We start from the raw sequence: 22826 nt of genomic DNA, 5'->3' as shown, positions 1-22826 counted from the left end.
TTACGGGGACAGGATAGCACGCATGCTCGTGCACACCACCTTGTAACCAACAACAACAAAAAACCCCTACCGCTACACAATACCCCGGCTTGCCCCCTCCCCCTGTCGCATTGCGCACCATTGCAGGCCACGCATGACGGGAACTTAACCCCCGATCCCAGCATTTCATCGGCTATGATCACGTTCCCAACGTCCAGTTCCGCGCAGTCGCAGTTGTGCGAACGGGATGGGAGGGAGATGCGGGCCTGGTATCAGGGGAGGGATTTGCGCGGGGAGGCGCCGGTGAACACAGTTGCATTTGCGGAAGGCGAGAGAGCGCGGGCGGGGCAGGGGCGAGTCGGGGGCAGGGGGCCCGAGACACGATTTCGACAAATCGTCACCACGATAGTATGCACCGTTGATATCACAAAACTCAGCGCTGCTTATGCATTGCGATGAAGCACATTGCCTTTCTGCTATCGCCGATCAGAGAGATCGCATGCGCTTTGCTGTTTGCGCTCGCACATATCCAAGTCTATATGTTTGCCTTGAAGAATATCGTCTACCGCAATTCCCGGAAATGCAAAGCCAATCGCGCTATCGAGCGCCGGGATCCTCCAACGCCTCTGATCTCTTCGCCTCTAGTCTTACGCCTTCCTTGTGTTTTTGCAAAGTTATGCGTTGCTACGGACACATTGAAAGGCGTATTATTTGCACCAGAACTCTAGTTACGTTCGGGTTTCCCGACGTAACTGCACATAAAACTGGAATAACCGTGAGGGCCCCCCTCCGGCGATCGATGCGACCGCAATGGCTACTGCCCCTCCCCCTTCGGGGGAAGGGGCAAGCCAACCATCTGGCGTGCTGCGTGAGTGCAATGATGAGTTTGTGCGACTTCACCGCCTGGCCGCCACGCACAGCTCCCCCACAGCGCCGCACTTAACGAGTCTGTGTGGCGCTGCAGCCCGGAGCGCTGTAATCGTGCCCTGCCACCACTTGTAGCTTGACTCGCCTCGACCGCTTCCCACTGCGTCACCCTGCCCGCCCTGCTGCTCCCGCGCCGCTGCAGCCCCACGCCCCCTCGCTGGCGGCCGCATTAAAGACGGACGCTGAACGGCTTATGGCAAACCCAGAAGTTAGAGACAGGGCCGACAGGGAGTGTGTGTAAGGGCGCAGGCGCGGTCCCGGCCTCTCGGGGTCAGCGGCGAGTTTGGCGGGAATTGTGCTGGATCTAACATGTCCGCGCCCCGCAAGCCAAAACATGTCTGCCCGGACACGCCAAATGTATGGTAGAACTTCGCAGTAATAACCAAACTGTGTATGTGGACTTGGGCGTGTATGAAGTAACTTCTGCTGTCTGGCGGTGTGCACAGCTGCGGTCTGGCGGTGTGCACAGTGCTATGGGCCGCGTAACGAAGCAGAAAGCTAGGCTGCGGGAACATGCCAAGCGAGTCAGGCCCAACAGTTACAGAAGGGCTTGTCAGGTGGCCCAGGCGAGGCGCGAGGCGCGCGCGGAAGCAGCTGTCGCTGCCGCGGACGCAGCCGTCGCGGCAGCAGCGGCAGTGGCTGCAGCAGGGGCCGCGGCAGAGGAAGCACAGGCAGCTGCAGCGGCAGCGGCAGCCCACATCGAGCAGCTGTCGTCGCGGGTGTCGGAGCTTGAGTCCGAGGTCGACGCTGTGGTGCGGCAGCAGGTTGGGGAGGCAGCGGACAAAGCGACCTGGGAGCAGCGGTGCTCTGAGCTGGAAGGCGTAGTTGCGCAGCTGACGCACGAGAACAGCAGCCTAGCGGCGGCCAACAGCGGCCTCGACACGCCCCTCATGCGCCAGTTCCAGCGCTTGCTGGCGGAGTGCGGTCCCGTTGGCAAAACCCACTTGCGAGAGCTCGCACGCCACGACTGGTTCAGGAAGCGGGCGGGGCGCCCGCCCGCCAAGGCGCCGCCGCCGCCGGCTGCCGCTGCTGGCACCTCCCAGCTCGGGACCCAGGTGCGTGTAGCCTGCAGTGTCCTCACCAGCACATACCGTGCCACCTACCCTGACCCACATGGCCAGTACCGTAGGCGACCCACGCTTGCAACCAGAACAGACCGCACCGCATCTTTGACCCCGTGGCCCATCTCCTTAAACCCTACCTGCTCCTCGACGTGCACGTGCAGGCGGCCGACTGCCGTACTGCCCCACTCCTCGCGAGCACCGTGCATGCGCGGCAAGCGGCGGCGGCGACGGAGGCGGGGCACCTGCAGCACAAGTTGGAGGCTGGCTCAACGGCCTTGCATAACGACACGCCCGGCACTGCAGCTGCCACTACCGGCGCCATGCCGCCGCCGCCGCCGTCCGATGGTGCGGCGGCTGGCGCCGCGGCCCCGTCCGGCACAACTGCTGCCACTTGCGTCGTTAACAGCTAAACTTGGTGAGGCGAGCAGACCTGTGTCTCCGTGCGGGTTGTGGAGGGCACTGGCGCGCGATGATATGCTGCGCTGGGCAAACTGCGCGGTCCCAAGGAGCAGGCGGCACCATACGGATGCTCTCCTCACGTACACACGCGGAAGCCGGCAGCAGACTAGGCCTGCATGTAGCGTGAAGGAAGGGGTTCCCGTGACGGGGCCTTGGTCTGTTGGTCGTGCTAGCATGTGGGGGCCTACCTGGTTTGCAGTTGCAGGGGCAGTTGCAGAGGAGTGTTTCGGTATCCTCGCAGGCCAGATCTGCGGCCCGTTGCCAAATGCGCGCCCCCTTGCCCGCCACCCTGTCCACCACTCTCTGCCCTGACGACAAACTCTGAAAGCACCCGGGCGGCCGGGCACCGCCGCTGTTGCGCCTGCAGGACCGGATACACAGGAGCTGGTCCGTGGCCAGGTGAGGCACACACAGATCTCGCGTGCTGCGTGCGTGCATTGAGTTGGTGCGACTCACCGCCTGGCAGCCACGCAACCAATAAGTCCATACACAGCGCTGCAGCCCACCGGAGCGCTGTGCCGCCCTGCCACCGCTTGTGGCCTGACTCGCCTCCGCCGCTTCCCTGTCCCACTGCGTCACCCCTGCCCTGCCCGCCCTGCTGCCCCCACCCCACGCCACTGCAGCCCCACGCCCCCTCGCTGGCGGCCGCTTTAAAAGCGAAACCTGCACAGCAACTGGAAGACATGAAACGGGAACTCCACGCCGCGTTGAAAGCCGCAGCGGCGTAAGCCATTCGTGACACCAACTGAAACAGCGGCTTGGCGGCCTGAAGGAGCGATTATTAACTCAGGCTGGGGCGGGCGGCCCTGACGATATCATGGTCAGACGCTGACGTAGTGATGTGGCGTCGTGGCTGTGCCTGTGTAGCGGCGGATGTAAGGACTGGCGGCTGGAGGCAGCGGCGCGGCGCCCCAGAAGCCCGAGCCCTGGGTCCCGACGCCGTGAGCAGTGGCGGCTGGCGATAGGCTGGCGGCCCAGCGTCTCGCGGCGGCTGTGTATTCAAGGAGCGGGAGCGGGAGCAGTGCAAACGAACGTGTACGGATAGGTAGCAGCACAGGAGCAGGGAGCAGCGCGGTTGGAGGGAGCAGCACAGGGTAGGTTGGCCCAGCTGGGAGGGGCAGGCTGGCTGTGACTTGCGTGGTGGTGATGGACTGGTGGAGTCGTCAGTCCTATACCAGCCTCCTTTCACCTCAGCTCTATGCCGCGTAGGGCACCCCTGACTTGCACACGCCTGCTCTCATGCCCCGCACTATAACACCGTACGTTGCGTCAGGTGTCACTTGAATCCCTTAGGGGCACGCCCCATGGATCGCATGGCGGTCCGCTAGTGGTGTGACCGCTGGGCGCGGCACCGGTGGTCTGCCGACCGCCTTGCGTAGGTCTGCGACATGTGTGTGCCCTGGACATTGGATGCAACTGCGGGGTGTTGGTGTTGTTGTGGGGGAGCCCGCAGCGGGATGAGGGGGTCGTATGGGAGAGAGCGTGTGTAGGGAGAGACGGTGCCAGATGGTGACGATGGCGTGTGAGAGCATCAAGCGGCCCGGGTCATGGCGCATCTTGGCAACCTACACATCCAAATACACTGCCCTACCAACGCATCTTCTCAAACTCTTTCCAACTGACCCCTTGCCTGCTGATTTCTTGTCAACTTGACCTCTCGTCCTCGCCGCTCTCCGAACATACTTGCAACCATGAAATTCATTCTACTACTGTAGACACAAGCCACATTCAGGGCTCAACGCCTAAGTAGGGAGCCCTAGACTCGGGCCAGGTTCGAGCAGGTCCGGGCGGTCTAGCAGCAGCCATGGCGCCAAAGAAGCGCGAGCCCGCTAAGGATGAGGAGATTGCAGCTCCGGAGACCATTGTCTTCGAGCGCTCGGAGCAGGAGGAGCAGTGCGAGAAGATTTTCAGGGAGCTGGACAAAATGTTCAAGAAGCTCGCAAAGATAAACAAACCAGACAAGATTCACTCTTCAATTAGGGACATTACGGCCAAACTCAAGCAGGCGAAGGAGTGAGTTCTCGCTGCTGCAGCGCTACCTGTTTGCCTGGGCCGGTTGCCCGCACGCAGACCCATGCGGACGCATTTTACTCATAGTCCATACGATGTGCAGGCTCATCAAGGACTTTGAGCGGGAGGCTCGCGCGGATGGAGTGCCGCAGAATGAGCTGGCCGCGCGCAAGAAGGCGCTGGCTGCCGAGCTCAACGGCTTCATCGCGCTCAAGAAGGAGTTCGCGCAGACAGAAGGGACAAAGGCAGACCTGCTGAACGGTGCCGCGCCGGAGGCGGAGCAGGCGTTGGAAGGTGGGAGGGGTGTGTGCAGACACGCGCAACGTGCCGGGTGCCTGCCGGACGCGAAATTGAGGGAGCGTTGCTGGGCTGCATTACGAGGACGCGCGTCTCATCCCAGTAGAATGCGCTGGAGCGACAATAGAGTGAATTCTGACGGGCGCCTGGGGCAAGCGGCCAACCGCCTGCATTACTGCAACTTCGTTTGGTAGTTAAGGTGTGACCGGACCCCAATCCTGCCTGACCCTGCGCTGCTGCTGTTATCGCTGCGTCCCCTGCAGGCATGTCCATGCAGCAGCTGATGAAGAAGGGCCGGACGGACATCCAGGACATTGACAAAACCCTGGAGCGCTCGGAGCGCATCGTGGAGGACACGAAAGCCGTGGGCACGCAGGTGCGGCCTGGGGCCAGAGGCCTGGAATGGCGTGGCGTGGCGTGGCGTGGCGTGGCGTGGCGTGGCGTGGCGTGGGCGGCGCGGGGGTGGGGTGGCGGTGGCGCGCACCTGGGGCGGCATGGGGTGTTAAGGCATATGGGTTGGGGGCGCAAGAGCGTTGCGGTATGTGGAAATGGCGGGACGTGTGTGAGCACGGTGGGGAGGTGTGAGAGCGGCGCAAAGGTCCAGGGCGCCGGGATGAGGCGACGCTCAATGGGATGTTGTACAGCCGAGGCCCATGGTGCCAGTGACCTGGAGCGCAGTTGCCACCGCTTGATGTATGAAGCGGCAGCTTTGGGGGCGTCTCTGGCGGACGCTTGGCAGGCTTGATTATGCTACCGTGCCTAAGCCACAACGAGCTACTCCCTCGAAGCCGCGGCCCCGCCAGCTCACAGCCCTGCATAGGTGCTAAAACTTGCTCTTTCTGTCGTTGCTCCGCGGCTCCACCACAGGTCGCGGCCACGCTTAACGACCAGACCAAGAAGCTGGAGAAGATCGTGGACGACCTGAACGAGATTGAGTTCACCATGAAGAAGGCCAGCGCCGTCATCCGCGACATCACGCGAGGCCTGCTCACAGACAAGTGAGGCTGGCTAGTGGGGTGGGGCTAGGGCGGGTGGGGCTGGTATGGATATCGGCGGATGGGGGTAGCGAGACAGGGTGGCGTTGGGCCTCGGTACACTGGGATGCTTAGGTCCGTCAGGCATGCACCGTGCTGCGTTCTCGGCTCCACTGACTCACATGGCCGCCACCATCCGCGCCTCCGCGCTGCCCACTCAAACCTTTCGTAGAAACAATGATGGTCGGTCGACGGTGCAGGGTTTTTCCTCATCCCATCCATGCGCCCTCCCTCACACACACATTCCACAAATCGCGGTACCCTCGCCCGCAGGTGCATTGCCTTCCTGCTGCTGCTCACGGTGGTGGGCGTCGTGGTGATCATCGTCCTCAAGATCATCAACCCCAACAAGAAGAAGATCGCGCAGGGTGCCAGCGCCGCCCTCAACCAGACCATCAACGCCATCAACGACACCGCCGCCGGCAGCAGCGCCATCGGCGCCGTCACCGGCGCCGTCAACACCGCCATCAACCAAACCTCCAACGCGGTGGGCAGCATCGGCGGCCGGCGCTCGCTGCTGTCGCGGCCGGTGCTGACCAAGGCGCTGCTGCACCTGATGGAGCTCAACGCCACGCTGTAGGAGTCCCGTCCGCTGTCGGCAGCGCCTGTTGTAATGTTTAGAGCGGCGGCGCCGCGGGAGCGCCAGCCCGGCGGGAGCAGCGGAGCTTCTTGTGCGGAGGTCGGGGCGGCGCCTGGCAGGCAGCCCCGCTGTGTGGTGGAGCTGGCGCCGTACGTGTCTGTTCTCTGGCCCCAAGGCACGCAGCTGACGCTAGCGCTGCTCCCATCAGCTCCATTGGGGCCGGCAACGCAATGCCCGGCCCGCTGGGATGTGGCGGCCGCAGCTGCAGCGGCCGCTGGCCAGAGCTGATGGCGGTGGGTTCAGGCGGCTGAGCTGCGGGCGGCTGCGTGCAGCTGCAGCCGAGTACAGCGCTGTGCCCTGGTCTTTGTGGGGTTGAGCGCCTGGCGGGAAGGCGGGCTGGGGCTGGGGCTGGGTGTGTTGTGTTCACGTGTATGTTGGTAATGGGTTGGCCCCGGCACCGTGTCGTGTGAACGATGACGTCGTGAGGTGTAGCGTAATGTTGTCTTATGGAAACGATTGTACCTGTATGTCAATTACGGGTGCGTATGCAATGTGAACCCAAACAAGAACTCAATGGCTCTCGGACCATGTGACGAGTGCTGGCACTGTTACCGTACTAGACGTGCTTACGAGAGGTTTGTGTGGCCCCCATGCATATAGCTGTGATGCTGCACTGACTACCGTACATAGGGTTGCGATGTGAACAATCTGAGCGCGACTTTGGAGTGAGCGGTGAAGCCAAATGCTGCTACAAGGTGTTGCGCTGGGGTGGCCGCTGCGAATGTAAAGACGAGCGGCTGTTGCTACCTCGACTCTGTTACCGTGGCCTTGCGTGCTCAACGCACTATTTGGATAGGGCAAGGAGCTGTGTGAGCCGCCAGACTTTTGAACGCTTGGGCTTTGGCTAGGGAGGACCCAGGTGAGGACGTGGGGGAGGTGAGTGGCGGCGCAGCAGAATCTCCGAGCAGTGTTGGGCGGCTGCTTATTTGCCGCTTCAGACCCAAACACCTTATAGTCATGTACCGTACTGCACGGCTGCGTGCCCTGCTGCTGACTAAATTTCCTGAAGTGGCCACAATGGAATGGAACGGACACCGCCGCATGGCGATGGCATATGCGGTGGCCGGTGGGTTGACGCCTGTTGACGCCACGCGCTCACAACGTACACGGCGTCTAGCGCGACACTACTTACCTTGAGGCGCGCCGCTGCGGTTGAGTATAAACACATAGGTGTTGCAGTCGCGCAGTATTTGCCTCCTCGGCGCGGGCAGCGTGTCCACTTACATGGACGACGACTTGACTCTGCGACAAGCTCATAGGAACTAAACTATCAGCCCCACTTTTAACTGAGAGCAGTAGTCACTAAGCCGCGACAAGTCTACCTAAACTGTACGCGACTTCGTGTGCCGGGCGTTATCGCATCGGTGCCACCTGTGTACACCTGACTGAAATATCTGGGCTGCACACTGCTTTTGAAGATTTTGTTGTTCAGCTCGTAGCAATCCCTGCCAGCTCGGGTTTTGATGGGCCTCAGCTCCGCCGGTCCGCCCCCTCCCCTCTCAAGCCCCTAGCCAACACACGCACGGCCATGTACGCGGCGCCGCTGCACCAGCTGGTCAGCATCCCCGCCTCCCACTACTGCGACCGGGCGCGATGGGCTCTTGACCTGGCTGGAATCCCTTTCGCCGAGTACGGCTGGCCGCCATTGCTGCACTACCGAGGCACCATGCCCTCCGGCGGCAAGTCCGTCCCCGTGCTGATAGCGCCGCGCGGCGACGCCGCGGCCGTTGCTGCGGCCGCTCATGCGGTATCCGACGTCGATGCCCGCCCTATCACGTTGCCTGGCAAGGTGCCAGCAGGTGGCAACGGGGATGGTCAGGGGAATGCGAAGGCGGGTGCGAAGCCCCGTAGCCCGCCCAAGCCGGGCGTGTTGGTGGACTCGGCAGACATCGTGCAGTACGCGCACCTGCGCTTCCTTGAGAGGGCCCAGCGGGCTCAGGCAAAGCAGGGCAGCGGAGGCGCTGGCGCCGGCGTTGCTAGCAGCGGAGGGGCAGCAGCAGCTACCGCTGGTGGTGATGACGGCGGTGCCGGGGAGTCGCCGCTGTACCCTTCGGACCCGGCCCAGCGCAAAGAGGTGCGAGTGCGCGTGTACGGCACGGCATGCGTGTTGAAGGGAAACGACAAGTGTGCGCCCGCCCATGCATCGACACCGTGTGTGTATGTGTGCGTCCACCATCTGTTGGATGCTGTTGCGCGTGGTGGTGGGCGTGGTGGTGGGCGTGGTGGAAGGTGTGGTGGTGGGCGTGGTGGAAGGCGTGGTGGTGGGCGGGGGAGTGGGCGGCGGCGTGGCCAGGCCGTACCAGACGGCACGACCCGGCGGTGGTGACTGTGCGGTGTGCGCGACAACTACACGGCGGGCGAGGATGGCTCTACCGCCAAACCCTTCCAGTCACAATCCAGCCGACACGCCCTCCGCCCACCCTCTCCACACACACGCCCTCCACCTACACACGCCCTCCCCACATGCGCCCGCACATGCGCCACAGGTCTACGAGCTGGAGGAGTTGTTCGGTCGCAGGCTGGGCGTGTGGACACGAGTCATCGCCTACCAGTGGCTCTTCCAGGACAGAGGTGCGTACATGGCCGCGTGGCCGCGTGTGTTCTTTTCTCAGGCGCCATGATGCTTCAGGGGGGCCGGCGTCGACGGGGCCTCGAGGGTGCGAGGGGGACTCAAAGGTGCCCTCGAGGCGTGTTGGAGCTGCCGTCCGTACTGGCGTGCCTGTTACCCGCCGCGGCACTGCACACGCCGCGGCACTGCTGCGTTTTGCTCCCCGCGCGGTGCCGTGCCTACGCTGCCGCCCCCCCGCTCACGCCACACCACACAGCACAGCGCAGCACACCTCGCCACACCACACCACGCCACGCCACACCGCGCACCAGACCCCGCCACACCGCACCTGAGTCTCATCCCACCGCTTTGCCGGCCGCATCCCGCCTGTGTGTTGCCCCTGCTCCCCCCTCATGATGATGGGACCTTTTCATAGGGCCCGGGCGCACCCCCCCCCACCACCTTGTACCAATCTTTGCAAACCCCCCGCTGTATCCCCCCCTTGCCTGCAGGCATGGCGCTGGACACGCTGGGGCTGCGGCAGACCGGCACCATGTCGGGCTGGAAGCTGCTGGGGCTGCGGATCCTGTTCCCAATCATACGCACTGGCGTGTCCAAGGTGCGGGGCAGCGCGCAGGGCGGGAGGGAGGCGGGAGTGGTTGTAGCGGGGATAGAGGTACGATAAGCTGTAGGAAACTCATGTGGACAAGAGGGAGGAGGAGGTGGGAGGAGCGGTGGAGGGCAGGGCGGACGTCGGGGTGGAGGGTGGGTCAGGCAGCGGCGCACAGCGCAAGGGAGGATATGAGCCTGGGGGCGGGTGGTGGTGGGGCTGGGGGCCTGGGGCCATGGCAAGTGCACGAGCGGGCCGCGGGGGTGCCCGGGGCACTGGTGCCGCACACACACGTGTGTGTGTATGTGTGTGTGTTAAAGAATAACAAACCGAAGTGTGTGGGTGTAGCTCGCATACAGCTTATGCATTGCCCTGGCTCACTGGCTGTACCGCAGGGGCTGCGGGTGAATGCGGAGAGCGCGGCCAAAGCCCTGGAGCGCACCCGGGAGCTGTTTCGGGAGGTGAGTTGAGGGCAGGGTTGACTGTAGTTTGTCGCGAAGAATGAAAGCAACAGGCGGCCGGGGGCGGCCGGGTGTGCTGGCGGGGGATGGGCAGCTGCCTGCCGCCATCGGCCCCCGCCCAGCTCTTCCTCCCGCCAGTCCTGGCTCTCATTTAGTGACACGCGGGGATAATGAATATCGCCAGCCAGTCCGTATCCCCACGCCCGGCGCGATGTCCTCCCTCCCGCTCTCATGCCTCACGCGCGCCCGCTCTCACACCCTCCTCACACGCTCCTCGCACCCTCTTCGCGCCTGCGATGACCGTACTTTCTCATGCCTGGAGCCCTCCTCCTGCCTCCTCCTCCCACCTCCTCCTCTCCCCACCCTTCACCCCCCACACCACCCCAGGTGGTGCTGCATTTCCCGCTGTCCCCTGCTCCGATGCCCTTACCCTGCTCCCACTGCCTTATCCTCGCACCCCCCCCCCTCACTAGGTGGAGGCCCGCCTGGCTCGGCCCGGCTCTAACGGCTACCTGGTGGGCGGCCGCTTCACAGCCGCCGACCTGGCGTTTGCAGCCATGGCGTCGCCGGTGCTGAGTCCGCCGCAGTATGGCGCCTACCTGCCTCCACAGGAGGTGCGAGCGTGGGGGCCTGCGTGCCTGCGGGCGTGCTAGATCAGGGAAGGGGTCGACAATGCACGTGTGTGTGGGGGGAGGGGGCGGCCTCCGTGCGTGCATGCGTGCTTGCGTGCTTGCGCGTATGCCGGGGGCCGCAAGCGGGCGGGCAAGTGCTTGTGCATGGGATGAGATGCATAAGTGCTGCTGTACGATTCCTGGAGTTGCAAGCCAGGTTGCTTCATTGCTTGCAAGCTCCTTGCCGCAAACCATTGCGCTTGTATGTGCCCGTCCATCCATTTAACCCGGCCCCGCCCGTTAGCTGTTGGCTCTAAAACTACGTTGGGACTGGACCCGTCCTTCTGGCCCTAAAACGACGGGACTTAGGTACCGTACGGAGGACGCACGCTGACACAATCCACATCCCCAACCCTGTTCGCGCAACAGGCGTGGCCATCGGACTTCCCGCTGCACGAGCTGCGCCGCACTCCCGCGGGCCAATACGCCCTGCGCATGTACGCGCAGCACCGCAAGCCACAGGCTCCGCCGGACCCGCAGCCGCAGCCACTGGCAGCTGCATCGGCATCAGCATCGGCATCGGCGTCGGACCCGGCCGGACTGTCAAAGCAGAGCCGCCTGTGAGGAAGCCGCCGATGCCGCGGCGGGCATGGCGGGCGGATCACGTGGTTTGGGCAAAGGCGGGGGAGGGGGCAAGCGTGTTTCGCTTGGGGCAATGGATGTGCGTGCGATGGGGGAATGGATGTGATTTGGGGTGGGGGGATGAGCATCGTCAGTTGCCGGATCGCACTGCACCTGATACACGGTACATACCGTATGTGGGGGTGGGGCTGGGCTTCCCTGGTCTGGGGCTACGCGGGCATGGTGCAGCGGAGACGGGGGCCGGGGCGTAATGCGGGGGCGAACGCCGCAACGTGTTGTGCTGCTGAGTTTTGATTGATGACAGCCCGGCACTGCACGCACGCACTGAGCACTTGATACCACTGGGACGCTGCGGGCTTGTGCGGTGCTTTGCTAGCTGGTGTAAAGAGCAACACGCAGACTGGTGTCTGCTGTGTGACTGGTGTGTACCGTGTACGTGCGGTTATGCAGTTGACTGGACCGCCCCACCCTGAAATGATGCGGACTTGCTGTTGCCGATATAAGTGTTCCAGGTCTGCCTTGGCGACGACTGCTGAAAGGAATGAGAACGCTACGATGCCGCCTTGTGGCGCCCTTGCTGCATCGGCCTGCCCCTGCTTGTAAGGTCGCAATGTAGCTGCATGCCCGGCTGCGCTCTCACCCTGAATCCCTGTCCTATTCATTTGCCCCGAACCCTGACACAACGCGACGGCGGAAATATTGCATCATTTCATGTTGCCTTACAGCAGGATGGCTTCATTCCATCGCGCGCACCGGCGATCTGCTACAGGGCCCCGGCCTCCATGTGACGCCCGCACCAGCCTACGCTGCAAAACTTGCGGGACACCACCCTGAGAACCCTTCGCGTGGCACCGCATCCACTTCTGCAAACTCCGCCATGCAAACCATTCGCTTCCGACAAAGCTTGAAACCTATCTGACATAACATAACGCTGCGGCATTGTCTGTCGGTCATGCCATCATGGTTTGGGTGTGCCGCATCCGGGCACCCCATGAAACGCCCATCATACTAACTTTGCATGCGCCAATACTTGCGCGGCCCACTGCGCCGCGTGGCGGCGCTCCGGAAAAGAAAATGCTAAATTGAGGCGCACTCACAGCACACCGCGCGAGACTCACTCCAGTCCCATTCGTTCAACCCGCGGCTTGTGAACTGCCCAGCTCAGCGGCTCGGGATGCCTCGCGCCATATACCAGTTCTGTCCCTTTCTGCAGCTCAACTTCACTTCTACCCTCTGTCAGCACAATCGCACATCCGCATGCACACACACGCTCCGAATCCCAGGCACGCCCGAACCCTGCTTGGACTGCTACCTACGTCGCACACCGTCTCACACCTGCTACGGCGCCCGCGTCCGGGCCCCGTCTCGCTGCAGTCACTGGCGCGGCGGCTCTCCTCCTATCACCTTGCGGCCGGGGTGCAGGCTGCAGAGGTGGCGCATGTCCGCCCCGGCACACACTGGCACTCGGCGAGTCCCCGACCTCAGTCCTCACCCCGGCCCTCCCTTCTCGTCCGCCACGTGCGCATGCAGCTCTCATCTCAGCGCCGCCGCCATTAATTATTCAATCCGCCCTTCACACACCCTCGAGGCAGCAGGTATGTACGCGGGGGCTCAGGGCGCCGGCCAGGGCACCAAGAGCCCCCGACGCGCCGTCACGCAATTGCACTGCACATACACCAACTTCCGAAACCACGCACATCCAAACATAGTTGTACACCATCCAACGCGGTCACACAGAACGCCAAGCATCTTAACTCACATCGCCATCAATACATCGGTGCATCGGAACACGTCCCGCCTGCCCTGTCATGGGGCCAGGTAGGGCAAGCAGCAAACAGCAGAAGCAGCAGCATACAATCCCCAGGCATCGCAACGCGTCCACGGCTTGCCGCAAGGCGCGCTACCCACTGTGCCCGCATTGACTCACCTCTCCGCTGGAGCACACGGCCCGCCGACCCCCAAATGTCCTCTGCTCTCCGCTCACAGTCCAAGCACGTGTTGGTCTTCTCTCCCTCCCAGCAATCAAGGGGTCCGTAGGCAGCACCCAGCCAATGCCCACGCACTAGCGCAAGGGCCGCTCACGGGGCCAATACATGCATGCACCAACCCGGACCAGAGCTCGCGCACCCGCTGTGCCCGGCCCAGCCGACTCCCCATTCGCGCCCGCCTGCCCTCAGCCCGCCCGTCAATGCCGTGGCTCCTGACAACAAACACCCTACACTCACACACGCAAAGAAGCTGCTTCCCCGCCAAACGCTGCAGCGTTACTGCTTGCCCGCCAGCGCGGCCACGTCCACCTCCGAGAGCTGGAACATGCGCTCCAGGGCCTCCATGTTCGCGAGGGTCTGGCCCACGGCATCCGGATCGGTGCCGTCGCAGCGCAGTGCCGTCATGGGCCCGTGCAGCAGCTTGTTGACGATGCCCTTGCTGAGCTCCTCCACCGCCTTGAGCTGCTTCTTGGATAGCCCCTCGCCCAGGCGAGACACGGCCTTCTCAAACTCGGCGGCGCGGATGGTCTCGGCCTTGGAGCGCAGCGCCTTGATGGTGGGCACGGTCTCCAGAGAGTCACGCCAGGCCTCGAACGCGCGCTGCTCCTCGCGGATCAGCACCTCGGCCTCGGCGGCCGCCTGCGCGCGGCCCTCCTTGTTGGCGGCCACAACCTCCTTCAGGTCGTCGACGTTGTAGACGATGCCGTGCTCCAGCTCGTTGATGGCGGGGGCGATGTTGCGGGGCACGGAGATGTCGACGAAGCGGCGCTTGGAGCCAACAACGTCCGATGGCTTGGACATGGCCTCGACATGCTCCTTGTGGATGAGGATCTCCTCAGAGCCGGAGGCGGCGAAGATGACGTCGCTGGCCTCCACGCACTGCAGCAGGTCGGGCATCAGGTGGATGTTGAACTTGACCTCAGGGAACTCCTCCGCCAGCGCCTGGGCGCGCGGCAGAGAGCGGTTGAGCACCGTCACCTCCTTGCAGCCCTTGCTCTGCAGGTGCTTCACCAGCAGCGTAGACATCTTGCCAGCGCCGATGATGCAGACCTTAGCGTCGGACCAGTTGTGGGTGGGGAGCTTGAGCTGCGCCAGCTCGACGGCGGCGGATGAGACGGAGACGGAGCCGGTGGAGATGGAGGTCTCGGCACGCACGCGCTTGCCAGCGGTGATAGCCTGCTTGAACAGGCCGTTCAGGTGGCGACCGAAGCCGGGGCAGTTCTGGCCGACCTTGTAGACCTGGCGCACTTGGGCGAGAATCTGGCCCTCGCCCATAACCAGCGAGTCAAGGCCACCCGACACGCGCATCAGGTGGTGCGTGGCGTCGCGGTCGCGCAGCAGGAACAGGTAGGGGCGCAGCTCATCCAGAGGCACGCCGCTGGTGCGAGACAGCCACTCCTCCACCTCGCGAACGCCGCGGTGCCACGACAGACCGACAACGTAGAGCTCCATGCGATTGCACGTCGACAGCACCGCGGCCTCCTCGATGTGCGGGAACTGGCAGAGCTCCTCAATAGCACGCGGCCATTCAGCCTCAGGCACAGCCAGCTTCTCGCGCAGCTCCACGGGTGCGTTGTGAATGGTGAGACCAATGGCAATAATGGAGCTCTTCTTGTCACCCGCGTAGCCTGCAATCCGAGCCGATCATAACATTAGTCGTATGCATGGCTAATCAAATAGCGCTCATTCTGCCCCTTATTCCGTAGTTAGCCTCAGGAACCCACAAGAAGCTCGGGCCACTTACGATTGACGGCCTGCTGCTTCAGCGAATCCAGCGCCTTCTTGCTGCTCTCCAGATGCGAAGCTGGCAGCTTGGTGGTTGAGCTAGCAGCAGCGCTGATCGTAGCGGTTTGAGTGGCAGCCCGGTGTGAGTGGAAGGAGCGATGGGCAGGGACCGAGGGAGCGACGCTCCGCCCGGCCACGTTACGGCCCTGGAGACGCTGCTGCATAGTGGTCTGCATTTTATCTAGCAGCAAGTTCCTAGCGCACCTATTGCAGCTAAACAGAAGCGTGGGCGGGCACCGAGCCCAGAGCGACCGAGCAAGCAGCGCGATGGGGACAGATCTATGTACGGATAGAATCGATCAACGCAGCTGAATCCTTGCGAGTTGCCATTGTATGGCCTGTTATTTGGTGGAAGTGAAGCACGAAGCAAGCATGGGCTCGCGCTCCGGCAGCGGGGGACCTGGCTCGCGCAACATCAGGGTCTCGCGCCGGGACGCAGCCCACGTCGGAGGCACCCAGCGACCGCGGGCAGTCGCCCAAAAGCTATAGCATGGAATATATAATTCATTCCGAAAAGGGGCGTCTGTATGTCTGGGTGCGCGCGGGTGGAGGACCCAAAGGTCGCTGGACCGGGTCTTGGCACGACCCCCTCCGGCCGGCACTGCACTTGGCCACCGCAGCGACCTAGATCCGCTCTAGATCTCCCACTCCATTCCGTCCTTATGTTTAGAATGATGAGTTTGGCGGGTGAGGCGAGCGCTTTCGGAGTGCTGGCGAGGTTTTCTTGGTCGCCTCGAATCGACGCAAGGGGGTGTAGCGGGTGGTGTGTGATGGGACACGGTTGAGGCAGGTTGGCGAGGTCCCGTAGGGTGCAGCTGACGCCCATACCCCAAGCAGACAGCAAACAGTTTGCATCGGCAGAGCAGAACTGCATGGCTGGTCGAACGCCGGAGTTGCTGTACCGACGAGGGTAGCGGGTGGGTGTGGGGACAGCGGGGATTATGGTGCCTCCCCGGCAAGCTCGGCCAGCCGTGACATTTCACACTGGCGGGTCATCGCATCACGGCTTCGTGAACCAAGACGGTTGCGCAGGTGATGAACGGGCATACGGAGCTTGCAGGCGAGCGGAAAGTTGTCCGGGGTACCGTATCGTGTCCAGCGCGTGTCCAAAGCTATGCGTGTGGCGCCGCAGGAATTGGGGGCGACCAGCGTGGGGCCAGCTGACTCCACATAACCACATTGCTCGCCTTATTTGCAGCATTGCAAGGAGTGTTGCGCCGGCTCGTCACATCCATACGGAACTACGGATATACGTCAACTTGGCCCTGCTTGGCCCGTGCGCACCGTGTCGGGCCGGGGGCTCGAGCCTCCAGTTCACAGCCCACCCACGCCCGCGGACTGTCTCAGTCCAGTCGATCGGGGGCAATCCGACTTATCCGAGGCACTCTCGCTGTCTCGCGCTCGCCACGTTCCCACACGGCCTGCATTCTACACAAGGGACAATCCCAGCGCGCAAGCACGCAGAGATGCGCCCCTGAGATGGCCTGTCATGCGCTCGCATGCAAACCCGCACTGGCCTGCAAACCAATGCGCGACGGCGCTGTCCTGCATACCTGAGCCCTCGGACCCAGCCTGGCATGGCTCGTGTGCGTGGCGTACCCACACTGCCACATGCGCCAGTTCCTACTCCTTACATCGCCTCCTTCCCGGAATGCGCCCTAACCTGAGCACACATTTGTCCTCGCCCGCCACTGTAACTTGCTTTATACTCACCACGTGCACCACTGCCAAAGGTATGTACATTATCAGGCAGGCAATCGCCCGCCTGGCCACTGTTTCGCCTTGTAGCCTCCCAACCGGTCCAGCATGCGTGACTGCAATCTTTCAGCAGCCCATTCTCTTCAATCATGCGCCCAAGTTACCCCGCCCACACCTCCGCCAGGCTCCGTGGTGGGGCGCATTGACGCGCCTCCAGCGCGCCACTGCCTTGACACGCCACGCCGCTGCCCCCACCACCAAGCAGGACGCGCAAATCCACGCAACTCCACGCCCACCAAGCCCGCCGCCCCTTCTCCGCGCCCGCTCCAGCCGCCTGCTCCCGCTCCCCATTCTCCTAGCGCCTTAGTCGCGCAGCTTGAGGAACATCTTCTTGAGCATGCGCGCCTCCGACGCAATGGTGCGGCTCTGGTGCTTGCCCTCGTTGAACACCACGCGGATGTCCTTGCCGTGCTTCTCCGCCTCGTTGAGGAAGGCCATGATCTCCGTGAAGCTGCTGTCCTTAAGCACGATCATGTGCTTGGCCAAGTTCTCGATCAGCGCCAGGAAGCAGCGCTTGGCGTAGTACCTGCGCAAGTGGGCCGGCGGATGGACACGGGGAGAGGTGGAGCCGGGTAAGATGACGGAAAGAGTGGAGAGGGTGGGCATACCCGCGTCTACGGTAGCATCCGTGGCCCCAGTCGCGCTGACCCTGCCCGCCTGATGCCATGCCATCCCTGCCTCCTCGGCCGTGCTGTACATTATTACAGCAGTAACACGGCAGTACTTTGCTGTGCCGTACGCACCAGGTGTCGGTCTCCAGCTTCTTGTCGTACGGCTCCAGCGACTTGATGATGCGCGACACGCCGAACTCGTAGTTGCCCTTGGCGCAGTACAGCGTGCCGATGACCAGGTTAATGATGCACAGGTGGAAGCAGGGCTTGTCGGGGTCCTGCATGGAGCTGCGCTCCTCCTCCTTCTCCACCTTGCGCATCAGCTCCTCAGCCTCCTCGTTCTGCGTTGAGCGGAGAGCGGGAGTGGGAACGGGAGGAGGGTGCGGAGTTGGGGTTGGAGGGGGTCAGGGGCTGTGCATGTCAGGGGAAGGTCGCTGGCAGACGTCGGGGCGCTTGTTCTAGCTGCGATACGGAGGTCTAACCGAGATAGGGCTTGCCACATATTGCAGCGCCGCCCAAACTTCGTATACACATGCACGCCGCATCGCATACACAGCCTTGCGTGTCTCCTCCTTCCTTCCGTGTGCCCTCAAACACATGCGCAGTCACACAAACGCAGGCACATACCCGCACCCCGAACCCCGCGGTGTCCCTTAGGCTGCTCCAGCACGCACGCACCTGGCTTGTCATGATGTAGGACACGCACAGGTTGGCGAGCACGATGGCGGTGACGCCCAGCAGGTTGTCCGCGTTCTTCTTCACCACAGGCTCGTAGTACCTGCACAGTACACACACACACACACACACACACACACACACACATCCACATCCACATCCACACAGAAGTGAGCGGCGCGATGGGGCGAGGCGAGGGGCTCGGTTGCGAACTCTACGACTGGCCAGTTACAGTTGCAATCACAGCACAGGGCAAAGGACGCTGACTGCCGCCCCATCGCCTCCCCCGCAGCGGTCGCGATCGCCAGCCTCCCAGCCCCGCTGCCCCCACCCCCGCTGCCTGCCCCCACCTGATGGCCTCCTTGTAGTGGTTGTCCTGCATGAAGAAGGTGTGCGCCACGTTGAGCTTCCACACCTCGTGCTCGGAGCAGAACTCGGCCGACTGGCGGAAGATCTTCTCCACGTTGCTGTACAGCTCCATGTCCCAGTAGATGCTCGCCATGGCCTGAGGGCGGGGCAGGAAAGAAGGGGATGAGGAGGGGAGGGGAGGAAATCAGGCATGGTGGGGCTGGTGGGAGCGGGGCAGGGGTAGTTGTTGGTTAAGTCCCAACCAAACTAGGAATCATGGGGCTAATAGCCAGGAAGGTAGCGTAAAAAAGACTTTCCGGCAGCCAGCTGGGTCAGCCTGCTCAACCGCGCCCCCAGCCAACCGCACGAGGCCACCCCAACGCACAATTCCCCTCGCACACAAACCCCCCTCGCACAGCCCATCCACCCTCCCTTCCTCCCTCCCTCCGCACCCCAGCCCTCCGCAGCCCCGCCCACCCCAGCCCAGCCCACGCACCATGAGTCCGGGGATGTAGGCCTCCAGCGCCTCGTCATACTCGTTGATGGCGCGCTTGATGGCGTCGTTGTCGCGCGCGATGCGGGCGTCCTGGATCTGCTTGGTCAGCCGCCGCAGCTGCTCCACGTGGCGGGTGGCCAGCTCGTCGAAGCGCCGGAACGCCTCCTCGGGACTCTTGTAGCGCCCGATGGCGGCCTGGCGGAAGCAGGGGGCGCATGGTAGGGAAAGAAGAAGACACCAGATCAGACAGAAACTCCTGTGGGCATTTCCAGTACTCTCAGAAGAGTCCTACCCACCGCTGCTTCAACATCGAGCCTCAAAACCACTCTCTAGCCGCCCGCACCCAGCACATCTGACACATCCGACCCACACACCGCGCCCCCCCCCGCGTAGTAAAGCATAGGCCACGCTCTCCTCCTCGCCCTATTGCAATGGGTTCAATTTAGCTTGGGCTGGTGGTTACAGTCCCCGGTCCCCAGTCCAGGTTCGGTTGACTTTGGGCTGGTATCTACTACCCGCCTCCCCCCGCCCCCCGCACCTGCAGGTAGTCGTACAGGTCGGGGCTGAGCAGCTTGCCGGCGTACTGCGGGTTCTCCGCAAGCACGTCCGCCGCCAGGTCGTAGAAGCCGTGGCTGGGCTTGCAGTACAGCAGCAGCAGGTTGGCAAAGGTCTCGGGCGGGAAGGGCGGGCTCTGCAGCAGGAAGTTGAGCTTCTTGAAGCCGCCTGCGAGGTGGGGGGAGGGGGAGGATGAGGGCATGGCCGGGGTTTAGGCAATGCTGCAGCGCATGCAAGACACTGAGTGAACACGGTGGAAGCACGCCGCCACTGCTGCGGCCCTCACCCCCAACCTCAATCACACACAACTACGGCATATCCGCAACCACAGCAGCATGCCATACACCCCAGCCACTGCCGCCCCCACAACACGCACAAGCGCGCACCTGTGGGGTCGCTGTCCATGTTGATGAGCGCGCTGTTGTGCAGCGTGACCGGGTCCAGTTCCTCCTCGGCGCGCGGCGGCATGTCCGTCAGCGCCTCCTTGGCCGCCTCCACGTTCTTCATGGTGTACTCGATGGCCGCCTTGAGGTTGAACGCCTCGATCAGCGCCGTCTCCTTGAGCGTCTGGCTGTTGCCCACGCTGCGCACCTCCATGCCGTCCGTGTTGCTGCGGGAGGGCAGGGGGAAGATGGGATGGGGAGTTGGAGAGTTGGAAGGCGGGCGCAGGCATTGGGGGTGGGCTCTGCCGTCGGCTGATGTAGATTTAACGTTGACTACCCCGCACACAGTTCCGGGACTCTACCGCCTACGCCAGTACTTCATATTACCCACCCACCCGACACCGCTCGCACGCGCACACGCTCAATGCCCACGCGCACACACGCAATGCCCATACACACACGGGCGCACCTGCCCACGCTGAGCTCGGGGTGCTCGCGCACGGCCTTTTCAATGATCTCCGCCAGGTGCTTGAGTGCGGGCCCGAACTGCTTGGTCTTGTAGTAGCACAGCGCGATGTTGTACAGCAGCTCGGGCTGGTAGCCCAGAGCCTGGCGGGCGCAGGTCGCAGGAGGAGCCCGGGCAGGATTGACGGCAAGAGCAATTGGCGGAAGCATGGGTGGTGGGAAGGAATGGAGCAACCGCGGCTTCACAGCTCCGTTCCCCGGCCCTGGCATCCCCGCCGCGGGCTTTCTGGTCACCAGGCTGGCAAATGTGCAGCGGTAATTATTCTGGGCAGCGAGCCCAATCGTTGCGGATTCCACTTCTGACGGCGGGCGGCTGGTTCCTTTCGGACAAGGCACGTCGTCCCAAACCATTTGAGTACACGTGCGGTCGGATGCGACGCCATTAATTTTGACCACATCGAATATCGACCACATTGGCTGCACAACCACCACGACCAACATCAGCACCGCTGCCGCCGCAAGCAGCCCCAGCCGGCCCGCCCTCACCTGCACCGCGTCGTTGAACTTCTGCCGCGCCGCCTCAAACTTGCCCTCCTTGAACATGATGCAGCCGGTGTTGACCATCGTGTCCGGGTCCTCCGGCGCGCACTTGTCCAGCTGCCGCCGGCAGCCAGTCAGGTCATCCTGCGGGGAAGGGGGGGCAAAAGCGAGGAGGGGCCGTGAGGCAAGAGGGGGGGGGCACTGAAGAGTGAAGGAAGGAGAGGGCACACTGCGGCCTGTGCGCCTGGTTGATAGCAGTTGGGCCTGGGTAAGGTTCAAGGCCACGCAGCAGCTAGTCCAGAGCCCCGACCGGCGCCGGTATTGTGTCCTTTGTGGTCGCAGGTCGTGATACGTGGGCGGCGCGCCCAGGCACCCACGCATCCGCTGAGTGACGGAACACGTTGCCCTGACATAACGTTCATTGAATCGGCTACAACCCCGGGGCCATCTCAAATCGCGCACGGCTTCCAAGCTGCCTGCGCAATCCACTTTTGCAGGCCCCGCGCTTACTCCCCGTGCCCGACCCAGTTGCCCCGCGCCTCACCTGCTCGTACGAGCACGCCACCAGCAGCGTCGTGACAGCCTTTTGGTGGCCCTCCACCTTGACCACTGCTTTACTGGCCTCCGGGTACATGCCGCCCTGCGCGTCACGAGAGCCTCAGAATGAATCCAGACGTCAATACGCCAAAGCGGGTGGCCGCCTCGTTACAGCCACTCGCACCGCTGCCTGCATCCCCGCGTCTCGCGTGGGCCCCCCCCCCCCCCCCGCCCTCCCACCCCTGCCCCGCCCCCTGCCCCGCCCCCTGCCCCCCCTGCCATTTACTGCGTTGCAACTGTTCCCCCTACTCGCGCCACGAAGGCCCCCTTCTCCAGCAACAGAAAGCCCTCCAGCCGGCTCCTGTCGTTAAGCCCTCGCAGGCAGCTCCAGTTATGGTCCGAAATGCCCACCTTGTAGAGACTCTGGGCATAGTACAGCTTGTAGTCCTCATTGCTGGGATACAAAGTCACCAGCTGTTCGTACCTGGGAGTCCCAAAGCACAAGGCGCGTCAAGAGGCTTTCCCTTCGGACACTTGCACACAGCACCTACATTTGCGATGCCATGTCATATTGCCCTGTGTAGTAGTAGCAATATCCTAGCAGGGATAGAGCTGCGCGGCTCTCCGGGACGTTCTGCGAGAGCACCGAAGTTAAGAGGCATGTCAGCGACGACCGCGCCCCACGCCGACGGCAGCGCCTTAGAGCGAGACAATCCACGCTATGTAGGCTTTAACCTGAAGCTGATACCGACCTGAAGCTGATATTGCAAGTGCTGAATAGCCTCCGCGAACTTTTGCTCCTTTATGAGCGTATAGATTGTCTGCGTGTACTGGCCTTCCGCGATTGGCCTCGCGGGCTGCTGAAAGAAAGCCATGAAATAAGACTGGCGATGTTCTTGCGGGCCAATGTGCAAAGGCCTTAGGGCACCGCTAAACGCTGTAAGCAAAACGACATGTATATTAGAGCAGCTGCTACCTAATAAGTATGCACTACGGGGGAGCAGGCGTCAAATTCCCCTCCTGCACCATCGCCGTGGCAGCATGTCGCCTAGGCTCACCCCAGCGGCCCAGCTGTCCAGTCCGCGTCCGGGTTCGCCTTAGCAAGAGCATGGTTTGTTGCCTAAATCTAGAAACTGGCGTGGCTTTGTGCTCGACTGTGGGACAGCGCAGGAAGCCAGGGACGCCGTGATGCGCAAGGGAGGGGATGCTACAGAGGTGCTTTGTCTGCTTGCACACGGCAATGCGCCCTTGCTGCCAGTGCTGCGTCGGTTCTGCAACGGTTCAACCCCTGCCATTGCATGCGCAGGGACTCTCATAGGCGCAGCAGATATTCAACAAGTCTTACTGCTAGATGCCTAGATGGCACACAGGGGTGCGGCATTACGCTGACCGCTCCTGCCCTT

The 22826-nt window shown here is 62.9% G+C and overlaps 5 protein-coding genes across 5 annotated transcripts; 3 read left to right on the top strand and 2 right to left on the bottom strand.

Annotated features, from left to right (window-relative positions):
* The first annotated feature begins 399 nt into the window (after positions 1-399).
* On the top strand, positions 400-3605 carry CHLRE_07g342052v5 (uncharacterized protein). The gene is made up of 5 exons (XM_043064374.1): positions 400-847; positions 1522-1961; positions 2132-2315; positions 2797-2828; positions 3053-3605. The coding sequence occupies exons 1-5, from the start codon at positions 790-792 to the stop codon at positions 3155-3157; spliced, it is 819 nt and encodes a 272-aa protein (XP_042922932.1). The 5' UTR covers positions 400-789; the 3' UTR covers positions 3158-3605.
* Positions 3606-3999: 394 nt separating this feature from the next.
* Positions 4000-7542, top strand: CHLRE_07g342050v5 (uncharacterized protein). Its single transcript, XM_001692472.2, has 5 exons — positions 4000-4442; positions 4543-4733; positions 5000-5112; positions 5604-5734; positions 6044-7542. The coding sequence occupies exons 1-5, from the start codon at positions 4234-4236 to the stop codon at positions 6348-6350; spliced, it is 951 nt and encodes a 316-aa protein (XP_001692524.1). The 5' UTR covers positions 4000-4233; the 3' UTR covers positions 6351-7542.
* A 47-nt stretch (positions 7543-7589) lies between these two features.
* On the top strand, positions 7590-11897 carry CHLRE_07g342100v5 (uncharacterized protein). Its single transcript, XM_043064375.1, has 6 exons — positions 7590-8484; positions 8897-8981; positions 9471-9577; positions 9964-10029; positions 10503-10643; positions 11070-11897. The coding sequence occupies exons 1-6, from the start codon at positions 7939-7941 to the stop codon at positions 11262-11264; spliced, it is 1140 nt and encodes a 379-aa protein (XP_042922931.1). The 5' UTR covers positions 7590-7938; the 3' UTR covers positions 11265-11897.
* A 90-nt stretch (positions 11898-11987) lies between these two features.
* Positions 11988-15559, bottom strand: CHLRE_07g342150v5 (uncharacterized protein). The gene is made up of 2 exons (XM_001692355.2): positions 15015-15559; positions 11988-14898 (listed from the first exon to the last, which is right to left on the bottom strand). The coding sequence occupies exons 1-2, from the start codon at positions 15229-15231 to the stop codon at positions 13547-13549; spliced, it is 1569 nt and encodes a 522-aa protein (XP_001692407.1). The 5' UTR covers positions 15232-15559; the 3' UTR covers positions 11988-13546.
* A 673-nt stretch (positions 15560-16232) lies between these two features.
* On the bottom strand, positions 16233-22389 carry CHLRE_07g342200v5 (uncharacterized protein). The gene is made up of 13 exons (XM_001692354.2): positions 22176-22389; positions 21975-22057; positions 21835-21907; positions 21431-21526; positions 20893-21030; positions 20351-20490; positions 19885-20108; positions 19482-19666; positions 18944-19138; positions 18450-18604; positions 18103-18202; positions 17557-17765; positions 16233-17339 (listed from the first exon to the last, which is right to left on the bottom strand). Exons 1-13 carry the CDS (start codon positions 22296-22298, stop codon positions 17117-17119), a joined length of 1944 nt encoding a protein of 647 aa, XP_001692406.1. The 5' UTR covers positions 22299-22389; the 3' UTR covers positions 16233-17116.
* Between the last annotated feature and the right edge of the window lie 437 nt (positions 22390-22826).

Source organism: Chlamydomonas reinhardtii, chromosome 7 (genome assembly GCF_000002595.2).
Source record: "Chlamydomonas reinhardtii strain CC-503 cw92 mt+ chromosome 7, whole genome shotgun sequence".
Classification (NCBI taxonomy): Eukaryota; Viridiplantae; Chlorophyta; class Chlorophyceae; order Chlamydomonadales; family Chlamydomonadaceae; genus Chlamydomonas; species Chlamydomonas reinhardtii.
Note: the sequence above shows the minus strand (reverse complement) of the source record. Positions and strands in the feature narration are given on the sequence as shown.